This window comes from Bidens hawaiensis, unplaced genomic scaffold, assembly GCF_021521415.1.
Source record: "Bidens hawaiensis isolate Kalapana, Puna unplaced genomic scaffold, B.hawaiensis_p1.1 tig00007028_1, whole genome shotgun sequence".
NCBI classification, from domain to species: Eukaryota; Viridiplantae; Streptophyta; class Magnoliopsida; order Asterales; family Asteraceae; genus Bidens; species Bidens hawaiensis.
This window is the reverse complement of record NW_027491480.1, coordinates 602,477-614,937: the sequence shown is the minus strand read 5'-3', so window position 1 is coordinate 614,937 and position 12,461 is coordinate 602,477. Positions and strand designations below refer to the sequence as shown.

The 12,461-nt window shown below is 34.4% G+C and overlaps 1 protein-coding gene and 2 pseudogenes across 1 annotated transcript; 2 read left to right on the top strand and 1 right to left on the bottom strand.

Annotated features, from left to right (window-relative positions):
* The first annotated feature begins 1,303 nt into the window (after positions 1 to 1,303).
* LOC143634192 (transcription factor MYB15 pseudogene) lies at positions 1,304 to 2,425 on the top strand (annotated as a pseudogene).
* Positions 2,426 to 6,421: 3,996 nt separating this feature from the next.
* On the top strand, positions 6,422 to 7,318 carry LOC143634191 (transcription factor MYB14 pseudogene; annotated as a pseudogene).
* Positions 7,319 to 8,555: 1,237 nt separating this feature from the next.
* Positions 8,556 to 11,855, bottom strand: LOC143634137 (nascent polypeptide-associated complex subunit beta-like). The gene is made up of 6 exons (XM_077102296.1): positions 11,814 to 11,855; positions 10,048 to 10,115; positions 9,791 to 9,939; positions 9,639 to 9,695; positions 9,528 to 9,566; positions 8,556 to 8,888 (listed from the first exon to the last, which is right to left on the bottom strand). Exons 2-6 carry the CDS (start codon positions 10,113 to 10,115, stop codon positions 8,710 to 8,712), a joined length of 492 nt encoding a protein of 163 aa, XP_076958411.1. The 5' UTR covers positions 11,814 to 11,855; the 3' UTR covers positions 8,556 to 8,709.
* Positions 11,856 to 12,461: the final 606 nt, after the last annotated feature.

The window sequence follows — 12,461 nt, the reverse complement described above, 5'->3', positions numbered from 1 at the left end:
TTGGAAGCTGACATATTTTAGGAGTGTCATGATTTTGTTCCAGTTCAATGATGGCTAGATGAGCAGAAATGTAAGATGAAACGACTGGGCTAAATCGAATCCGTAATATATATATATAGGTAAACCACAACGACAATTCGTATATTCGTTTTAAATTAAGATGACCCATGAGGTAAAGCGCTCTTGTGACGGTAACTTGCATTTGTAGGTGGTGTTTTGAAAATAACTTGTTGACTTTTTCAAAAAGCCAATAAGCTAAAAAGGTATTTAGCTAACAAAAAAGTCATTACTATTTTAGCTTTTTGAAAGGGTGTAAAAACTAAAAACTATTCTTAAAAAGTCATAAATCCTGACTTTTCAAATGGTTTTTTGAAAAACCCAATAAGTCAATAACCTGTTTTCAAACTCAGTTCCAAGCATGCCCTAAGAGCAGTGTTGCAAAAATCACGACTAGACGCCGATTAATCGCTAGTCCCCACCTCACTGATTAATTTTGGGCTAATCGGCCAATTAATCAGTCAATGGCCAAATCCGGCCAAAATCATGATTAATTAGTTTTTTCTGATGAGGTTCTGGTCAAAATCGGCAGTTTCCGACGAGATGCCGACCAAAATCAGCAGATTCCGGCGAGATTCCAGGAAAAATCATTGGGTTTTAGTGATATTCTAGCTAATTTCCAGGCAAAATGTATTTGTGTATGTGTAAAACTGAAAATTACATATAAAAATATGTGTGTGTATATATAAAACTGAAAATTATACATTAAATTCCGATTTAATTAATCCTGATTGATCTTGATTAATCCCTAGTCCCCACCCTATCGCCCGATTAGCGACTAGAGATTTTTCAACACTGCCTAAGAGTAGATTACAATTATAAATATTTATAAAAAAGCAAGGAAGTCCATATGTTATATAGTGTTTACCAAAACAATATGACATCAGGAGGATGATCTCATATATCCTTTTTCAGCATTGCAAATGTACAATATAAATTTTGTTATATAGTCTACTTACAGCACGACAAAAAGAACTAGATACTAAAAATATTTATGACATATAAAACAAAAGATAATAATATAACCTTGTGTTCACATTCACCATGGTACAATGTTCGGAGACAATATTGTTGATTCATAAGTGTGCTCACATTCATCATCTGATGTAATATACAGCAACAAAACGTAAAGCACGTGCGTATATTTTATATATATATATAGGGTTAGGATAAAATAAAAACTCATATATATCAATATATATCAATCACTCCTTCATTAGGACATTTGCCACTTGTCTGATACAAAATGACTACAAATAGTAAAATGAACACGCGTTGTTTAAAGAAAGGCTCATGGAGTAAAGAAGAAGATCAAATGTTGATTTCTTATATCAGCAAATACGGTATCTGGAACTGGTCTCAGATGCCAAAATTTGCTGGTAAATTAATATACGAAAACCCTAGTTTTATACCTTAGGATTTATTCAATATATATTGATCATTTCTTTTACTTTTGCATATAGCTTTGTCGAGAAGTGGGAATAGTTGTAGGCTTCGATGGATGAATTATCTGAAACCTGGCATAAAGAAAGGGAGCTTTTCCAAGGAAGAAGATGAAATCATACTATATTCTCATTCGGTTCTCGGTAATAGGTACGTGTACTGTGTACATACATGATGATCTATTCCATCATCGGTTTGTGACTAAAAACATGTTAAATGTGTCCAACATCAAATCAGATTGAAGGCTCCTAGTATATTGGAGAATAGTTAATATAATAATTAATTTATTATTGTAAGAGAAGTTAGTCTTATCCGATAAGTTAGTCTTATATTTAATCCTAATTATAATTGGTTTCAGATTATGTTTGAAATAGGTTAGGGTTAGGAACCGTGGGTTTATATATACCCTCGGTTCAATGCATTAGTTTTATTAAGTTTTGCTCATTAGTCATTTTCTTAATAAAAGAGCCATAGAGAGTTCTACAAATCTCGTGGTACTATTCGTGATTCACTCGCTTAAAGTTTAACAAAGCATTGTGATCATAATTTTCCTTTTTCTTAACTGTTTATTAGGTGGTCTAAAATTGCATCAAGACTTCCGGGAAGGACAGATAACGACATTAAAAACTATTGGCATTATCATCTCAAGAAACGCGCAACTAATTATTACAACATGACTTCCAAAACAAATGCGCGCAATGACTATAGTGCCCGGATGATACAACAGTCTGCCAATCATGTTATCACAACATTTGGGTCTTGCTTGACTTCAAATGTTCATACTTCCACTAGTCAAGAAGTTGACTTTCAAGATGATTATTATGATATCGGTTCTCCTGGAACGGTTGATGAGCTTCAATGTTTCTGGCAACAACTTTACTATGAGAATATTGACCCTGGAAACAATCGCATGAACATGCTTTAATGTCTTTCGTTTCGTTCTTAGTGTTTCATATTTTGTACCCTTTGAAGTTAGCTAAAGTTCTATCTACACCCATCGGATGATTTTGCAATTATTCTTCTTGGTATATGTTTTCAATGTTTTAATCACTAAGTTTATGATTCATAATGGTACTAAAATGGTCAGTGACTAACATAGAAAGCTAGAAATTAGAAGATATACAAAAACAATGAATATATGTTGACTAAAATGGTTAGTCAATGGACCGGTCTGGCTGGTTCAGACCGGTCGGTTCTCTGGGAATCGAGCGAACTGCATAGAACCGGGCCGGTCAATGGACCGAATCCCGGTCGGACAGGTCCGACTAGCCGAACCGGTCGGTCTCAATAGCATTGGTAATATGTCAAGACCATGATGTTCGAATGAGAAAGATGTCGGTTTAACTTTGTTAATTTTCCTTTATAAATGTTGTTTATGTATTTTAGTCTTTTGTTTCTTTTCCTTATTTGTTCAAGGTTCTGGCTATTGGCTAAAAGGTTCCTTTTTTGGTTTTTAATATACTGGTCTTTAAAAAAAAATAAAAATTAGACAATGACTCAGGTAGCACCGTAGCAGTGCAAGGGCGTGACTTCTCTAGTTCAGATTCGTCCCCCAGGTAAATAACTAGAAAACTCGAGGGCGGATTTGAACAACGAAAGTCATGTCCATACCAAACCCACAAAAGATCCACCACCTTGAAGCCCCATGTACACTCTCACGTTTAAGTAGAGGTGTAATGAGCCAAGTAGCTTGTGAGCTATTTGAGATTGGCTCGCTAAAAGCTGGAAATAAGCATAGCTTAAACGAGCTTGAATCCAATCTCAAGACTGAAAACAAGCTTGTTTAATAAATGAGCTAAGCTTCATTTATCGGGCTTAAGCTTGCTCGCGAGCCCAAACTAGCCTATTGTTTATATAACTTTGAGTTAATGGCCATTTTCGTCCCTGTAGTTTGCTACTTTCGTCACTTCAGTCCAAAGCTTAAAATTTTGTCAATTTAGTCCTTATAGTTTTAAACATTAGCCAATTACCCCCCCCCCCCGGTCTAACGGCATCCAACTATGTCATTAGTTTAAGGGGTATTTTTGTCTTTCTCCTGTTTATTTTTAGTTAATGGTTATTTTCGTCAATATGGTTTGCTACTTTTGCTACTTTAGTTCAAAGTTTGAAATTTTGTCAATTTTATGTTTAATTTAATTTAGTTTTTTTTTTGTCTGCAACACCTAAGAGCATAATCCAAGCCCAAAATCATTTATTTGATTAATGCGTAGTAGTTAGGGTTTAGAGATTAACATATGATAGCAAACATCTGGGTTGAAATCAACAGGTCGTATATCCTGCATTTCCATGTTTGCTCAAGAAATCGATACACTAAATCGCATGTGTGTTCTTCAAATCGTGGTTTTGTTCTTGAATTCTTCAAATCAACAACAACTCTAGGGTTGAATTCGACGAATGTGCCCACAAGGACAAAAATGGACATTAACTCTATAACTTTTATTTAATATATACATATTTAATAATAATTATGATATATAAAATTACGATGAAAATAACAAAAATAATATACATTACAAACGCGCCCAATAAAATCTTTCTAATAACATTGCTATTTGCAAGGTCTGGAGAAGGTAGGACGAGGACAAACCTTACTTTTATTACAGGAATAGAGAGGTTGCTCCTATGAGACCCCCAACTCCAAAGACCTTTCAACAAGACACAAAATAGCAAATCGGTAGCGTATAAAGTTGATCAAAATGAAGTACCTATATAGTCTCTACAAGTTAGTTTATACATCAAGATTGAAAGAAATGCCAATGCAAGAATATGGCTAAAGCAATGAAAAAAAAAGTATAGCTAGCAGTCCGTGACATAAAATAATATATATTATGTTATGTTTTAAATAATATTTTTAAGCAATATATAAGCATATAGTGTATAGATATAGAGTATGAATGAAATCGGGTCAAGCTTTAGAAGTAGAGCTCGAAACAAGCTCAGCTTAAACTCGAGCTCTCTATAAGTTAAAAAAGCCGAGCTCAAGCGTAGCCGAGCTCGAATAGCTCTCTATAAGTTAATCGTGAATCATATGTGTGTATAATAATATGTTTGGGGCTTAGCTTTCAACTTAGGCTTACTAAAATTGGGCTTACTTGGAGTTACTCTAACATGATGGGCTTTGATTTAACCGAATATATTTGGGCCCACTCTTTAAGAGCACCCACAGGCCACCACTATGGATGAGCGGGCACCATCACCGATATCGATTTTTCAAAATTTTGGTACCGGTACAGGTACGGATATGTTCGGTTCAGTTACGGTATTGAAGGCAAAATTCAGGAAATTTCGGTACTGGTACCGTACTACCAAAAATTCAAAACCTGGTACCGATGTTATCAAATTGGTACAAGAACCCGTTTTGCTCATCCACAACGGTATTTTGATAAATTCAAGTCAGTTTGTGGGAGGATGACAAGGTTGTCTGGAACGATTTTGTTACAACCGGTTGTTTTTTAGTATTATCACTTTGTAAATATGAGAGCTAAGTCATGATTTTGTTCTAGTTCAATGACGACGGGATGAGCATAAACGTAAGATGAAACGATCTAAATTGTGTAATATTTAGAGCATGTTTGGGATTGAGTTTGAAAAATGCTTATTGGCTTTTTCAAAAATCCATTTTGAAAATTTAGGATTTTTGGAGCTTTTAGAAAACTGTTTTTTAACCCTTTTAAAAAACTAAAATAAAAAAGATTTTTGTGATTGTCAAACACTTTTTAACTTACTGGCCTTTTGAAAACACCAATAAGCCAATAACCTACTTCAGGTAAGGTGACTAAACATGAGAAGACGTGTCTTGACAACCAACATGTATTTATTCCTTTTGCTTTTAACACTTTTGGTTTACTCGCACCTGAAGCTGTGGAGTTAGTTACCGTGTTCAACGGGACATGCATAGTAATGTTATTACTCCAAGATCAGCAAATGTAGTTTTTAAAAGGAGTAAACCGCGGTTTTTGTCCCTGTAGTTTGTTCAAATTTGTCATTTCAGTCCAAAAGTTTAAAATTTGCTATATTCATCCATAAAGTTTCATTTTCATTGCAATTTTCATCCTTTTTGTTAACATATTTATGACAGAAATAGCATATTTTAACAAACCACAAGAACAAAAATTGTAATGAAAACGAAACCTTATGGACGAAAATTGCAACGTAAATGAATCCTTAGTGACCAAAAGTAGCATATTTAAAACTTTTGGACTGAAATAGCCAATTTAAACAAACCACGGGGACGAAAACCGCAGTTCTCTCTTTTAAAAGATTGGGTTTTGTAATTCAAAAAGGGGTAGCGGCGCAGCTTGTTGCCCGCTTGCCTTCTGTTTCGATGTGATAAAAAACTTACATTTATCTTTCAATTTAACAAATACAATCCCAAACATGCTCTTAGAAAGAATGTATCAAATCCGTAATACAGGTTAACCACAAAAACCATCCGTGTAACCCGTTCTAAATTAAAATGACAAATAAATAATTGAGATGGAGGTTCAAATCACGTTGGTAACCAGTAAATGCCTCCCTCTGTCCAAGAGTTGCATGTATAGATGGTTAATAGAGTTTATAATTAGAATTATAATTTAAAAAAATTAAAGAATTTAACACTATAATGTTTACCAAAGCAATATGACATCACTAGGATGATCTCACATGTCCTTTTCTGCATTGTAAATACAAAAAATATAAATTTCCTTTAATGGTGTTTATAGCACGCCAAAAACAACTTAGATACTGAAAAATATCTATTACATATAAAACAAAAGATAACAATATAACCTTGTGTTCACATTCACCATGGTACAATTTTTGGAGACACAATTTTCTTGACTAATAATAGTGTCCACATTGATCACCATCGTACCATAATTAGTTACATCCGTCCCTATTTATTTAACATATACAAATAATCATATGAATATGACATAAAATGACTACAAAAGGTGAAATGAACACAAGTTTAAAGAAAGGCGCATGGAGTCATGAAGAAGATCAAATGTTGATTACTTATATCAACAAGTACGGCATCTGGAACTGGTCCCAGATGCCAAAATTTGTCGGTAAATATAGGAAAACCCTATTTTGAGAACTTCGAGGTTATTCGGGATCAATCATATCTTATGTTGTGATTGTTTTACTTTTGCGGTTTTGCTTGTAGGTTTGTTGAGAAGTGGGAAGAGCTGTAGGCTTCGATGGCTGAATTATTTGAAACCTAACTTAAAGAAAGGGAGCTTTTCCAAGGAAGAAGAAGATATTATAATACATTCTCATTCGGCTCTCGGCAATAGGTACGTGTGCATACTTGGTCGTCTATTCCATCTTTTTCTAACCGGTTTGAGATTCCTTTTTTTTTCGCGTTACAAGCATATAAAACTAAAAAGTATGGGTCAGTTAACCTAGGTGCATATAGAGTGGGACCGTTTCTAACTATAAACATTGTTTTTCCTTATAGGTGGTCGGAAATTGCATCAAGACTTCCTGGAAGGACAGATAACCAAATAAAAAACCATTGGCATGCTCATCTCAAAAAACGCATGAATAATCATTACAACATTACTTCCAAAACATCCACGCACAATGACAATAATGTTGAGACGATACAACAGTTTTCCAATCATGTTATCACAACATTTGAATCTTGCTTGACTTCAGATGTTGATACTTCTACTAGTCAAGAAGTTGACTTTCAAGATGGTTATTACGATATCGGTTCACCAGGAACGGTTGATGAGCTTCAATGTTTCTGGCAACAACTTTACTCTGAGAATATCGACCATGGAAACAATCACATGAACATGTTTTAATGTCTTTCGTTTCGTTCTTATCGATCCATATTTACCAAAAGACTGCTATTAATGTAAACCCTTTATATATTTAACCTAGAGTTGTTGGCGTTATCATATTTATACATAAATCTTAGTGGATTCTAAGAGTTCTTTGAATACTTGTATACATGGTTCAAGTATATTAGTTGTATATTCTTGTATTATTTGTATAGTTTAGTTACTCATAGTCATATCTTGACTAGTCAAAGTCAAAGTCATAGTTAAGTCTTCGTCTAAAGTCTTAGTCAAATATTGTTAATAGCATTCATTGTAAGCTAAGACTAGTTCTCAAACTGTATATGTTGTAAATACTACATGTGCCTAGATAAACTCAACATCGGTTATGGCATGGCCGTCTCCGAGAACCCATTAAAAATTTTGGGCCGTCTCCAGGCCGGGACGAGTAAAAAAACGGATCCCTAAAATCACGTTCTCAATTATGTAATAGATAATTTTACAATTTTACAAATAAGGTTGTCTTAGCCAAAACAAACAAATAATAATAAAATGTTACTAAAATGACACATAAAATGAAGGTTTTATCTATAAAAAATAAAACACTAACTGTGAAAATCAAACCCATGATCTTTGTTTCAATAGTACACTTTCCATTCAACTAAAGAGTCATTTTATAGACTTTTGTTTTAAAACAAAATTATATATAAAATATAAATTTTATTTTTTAACAATTGTAGGCCTCTCGAGAGAGTGGGTATGGGTCTGTTGCCCTCCTCACCCTCTCCTTAGGCCGGGCCTAGGTTGTGGCAAGGAAAGATTTATAGTTTATAAGAAATATCCAGCCTCAAATATCATCAATGCGTTTTGAGCTTAATTGGCTATGGAGCATATGAAAACTCCATAGATGCACATGTGAGAGCAATACCAAGATGTGTGACATCCTACGAAATCTCCACCTCAGCAACAAAAAACAAATTTGTGAGTTCTTGAATGGGCTTCCATCAAGGCAAAACAAACAATATTGGTAGTACAAGGACCTAATGACTTGATGTTTCAAATGGTATTAGAGCCATTCAAGAGTTGTTCGGGATGGGGCAAACCTCATTAAGGACGATGGGTTTATAAAGGGAGGGACCGGAGGGTGAATACTTATTAAACCATAGGGCTCTCGATATTTGGTGGGTTTAATCCGAGACTTGATCAAGCAACCAGAGCCATTAGATCACCATTCCAACACATCAAAAAAAGAAAAAAAAATCACAATTTTTAAGTATTGAAGATTTACCCCAAACGGCACCTTTTCTACTGTCGGTGCAAAAATATCAAATTTTCAGACCCGGCAAAACGAAGATTTCAACAGCAACCTGATAATCGCATGGTGAATCTATAGATTCTAAGTTAAGAAAACATAAATAACCTAGTCATGTGAAAAGTCCTAGGATTTCTGTCCTTCCTCGGCTTCAGCAGCAGCCTCCTCAAAAGTTTCACCAGGGACAAGTTCAGGGACTTCATCGTCGTCTTCTTTGATTGTTGCCATTGCAGCAGCAGCTGCTTCACCCGCACCTGGTACCTGCTTCTGGTACCGATCTGCTAACTTCTTCAACTCATCCTGACCTATCCGGCACCAATAAACCATAAAATCATAAATCAAAACATTCATATTTAAAACAGAATACATAAGTTTGGTTTGAAGCTGAAAAAATATTCGGTTTGAAGCCGAAAAAACCAAATTGAATTTGCATCAGTTTGGTTTGAAACCAAAAGCGAATAACCAATTCGGCTTTCGGTTATGCAAAGTCAAATTTTGGTTATGACCAAATATTTACTTTAAAAAAATGTCACATAATATATTCAGTACTTTGTATCTGAAATCTAAATTAATTAATATTTGTACAATACTTTGTATAAAAAATATACAATGTATTAACTTACTTTTATATAATAATCAATTAAACTAGTCAGTTAATAAAGAAACTATACCAAATTAAATTGTCTATATAGATTACAAGTGATTTATAGTACTAAAAAATCAATTCGGTTGAAATCGGTTTATTCGCTTTTTTGAGACCAAACTGAATTCTAATTCAATTCAATAACACACTTCTTCAGTTCGGTATCGACCGAATAGAAAGAACCGATAAAGCACCCCAACAGATGTGCATGAAACACTGCCTCAAAGCCCTTCATGTGTCTGGCACCTCAGACAGTGTTTTATTTAAAACTAATAAAACAATAAATAAGTTTAATACATACCCAACTGATTCCAAATGCCAGGGAAAAAATCTTCCAATTCTGAACCACCAAAAGAAGAGTCAGATTAGATATTGACTTGAACTGAATAAAAATAGCCAGACTCGAACGTACTTTTTGTTTGAGGAGTTCCACTAATGACCCAAGTGTTGGCAGCAACAGCGGCTTGAACTGAAACAAAACCAGTTGATAATATATTAAAAAAAATAAATACATAAATAAAACTGAGCGCCTTTAACACCTTCAAAGACTGTAAGAATCGATACCTTTAGGGTTCAAGAAATGAATAACACTATCATCCTTAAAAATGTTGACTTCCTCAATTGATGGTATTGAATTGACCCCAATTCTTTTTAAAGTGCTTTGCAGCCTCTTGTCATCAGTTGTGGCTGTTTTATGCACCGCCTTCTTCTTTCTAAACATGTAAACAAATGCCATATATATTACATAACGACGATATACGCATATTCCAAACTTTAACACAATGTATAAACACATCTATAAAAAACAAGCATAAGCAAACCTTCTAACGCTACCCTTTCCACCGGTGCGAACAGCACCAGCCATCTTCGTTAGCTTTTCAACATTCATCTGCCATGTGTATAACAAAAAGATGTTATTAAACTTTGATATGTGTGCAGAAAATAACATTAGTATGTTGATCTGAAAAGGTGATTTTTGCAATGAAAATAAAACAAAAGAAAATGCTGCAAATCATTGTGAATTGAGAAGGGTCCATTATAATAGATAAAATCAATATTATTACAAACATAAAAGTAAACTGATGTGCGAACACCAAGCTTCTTCAAATACATGTATGATCATTGATCAGTTAACAATTCTACCAAGAAAACATATATAATTTAATAGAATATTGGATTTTAATAAACTTAAGTTTGACCCTTTGGCCGACAATAATCCCAGATTAAGAATTTTCCTGTGACAGTCCTAACTTGCAAACACTTTTCCTCCACTGATCCTTTTCTAACTGGAGTTTAACTCTGTTAGTTTCCGGTGACTTGGACAATGGTGTGGGACTATATAAACATACTTTTTTAAAAATTCCACATCATTGTCCAAACTAACAGGGTTAAACGCCAGTTAGAAAAGGATCGATGGAGGAAAATAGTCTGCAAAATGGGACTGTCACAAAGAGTTTCTTAAATTGAGATTATTGCCAGCGAAAGCGTCAAACTTAAGATTATTAAAGTCCAATATCCCTAATTTAATTAATATAGAACACAAACTAAATATACAAACAGAACACCTAACAAAATGGCAATATCCTACTCAAGAGTCTAAAGCCCAATCTAACGAAAGAGCTTCACCATAGTTGTTAATAGCGAGAATAGCACTCGCTATAGCGCGCTTCATAGCGAGGCTGTATTTTCCCGCTATCTGATGTTTAGCACCTCAATAGCGTGAAATAGCGGCAATTAGTGTTTTTTTTGAAATGTCAAATACCAAATTTTTGGCATTAAAATCAATTAAACAGCACCAAACTCAACCAATTCCAAAGTAAAAACTCAATTTTGTGAATAAAGCCCCTATTTAAAAAAAATTCTAATAACTTATCGCTAAACATCGGATAGCGCCCGCTATTTCATCGCTATCGCTACGTAGCGTATAGGTAGGTTGTCGTTATTGACCGCTATGAGCTTCACGTACAACCAAAATACGCTTCGTGTACAACCAAAAGCACCACATCTCACACTTAATATTATCAGAAACACTCAAATACATTTCACATATCAACCTTTCTCATCAAGCAAACTATTCATAATCTCCACCATTTTGGTCACTTCTACAAAGCTCGCGGCTCGTGACTCACTCGCTAAAAGCTCAAATAAAAGTAGCTAAAAAAACTTGATTCGAACCAACCTGAGTAGCTCATAAAACACAACCTTTGCTGAGTTGTCTCACAACCTCTACAAATCAGCCTTCTAAAAAGTCAAAACCCTAATTTTGACCAGAATTCTCATAAAACACAGCCTCAATCCACACTAAACATACCTAAACCAACAAAAACTCATAAACACAATACAAATCGAACCGTAGCCTAACCTTAGGGTTTAAACAAACACAAACTACAATCAATTACTGTTCAAACTGATTATTAACACTAATAGAGTAGTAGACGAACGAATATGAAATCAATTACTAATATGACGTCACTGTTATATTATTAGGTTAAACTACGTAACAGAATCAATCAATTGCGTACTGAAATCGTAATCGGTAAACAGATTATAGATAAACGATATAATCGTAGAGTTGAAATGGATATACCTTGCCGTCAACCGGAGAAATAGAAATGAACGGTGGCCGGAAGATAATATACTTGCACTTACTACTAGATAAATATAAAACCCTTGATTATTATTATGACAACAAGTTTGGGATAATATACAAAATGAAAAAATTATATAAAGTGAGAGATTCCAAAAATGAACTTATTTTTTCAAAAAAAATTTTAAAATGGCCGGTCTCAATTAGAGAGAAGCGTTTTTAGTTTTTAGTATTGGTGTCGGTATCAAGTTTTGAGTTTTTTGTATCGGTATTTTCCGAATCTTTACGAATTATTGGTACCGTACCGGTACCGAGCCGAACATTTCGGTCCGGTACAAAATATTTTCAAATTTCGGGATCAGGATTTTCAGGATCGGTACTGGTACTATTCCGAACTCATCGCTAGTCTTAATTCTATCTTCCCATTCAAAAGGCCGATAAGAAAACTGATAGGTAGGCATCCAAACTCATCTTCACGATGAGTTTTGAATGTCACGTGTCTGTTTCTCATTCGTCTCTGAGCCTTAACTTTTAAGAAGCTTTAAACAGGTTTCTGCGTGAAGATGAAATTAAGGGGTCATTTAGGGAATTCCTCTCTCTAGTTTTTTTATTTTTAATTGAAATGTGCCGTATTTTGCGCCAACAAGT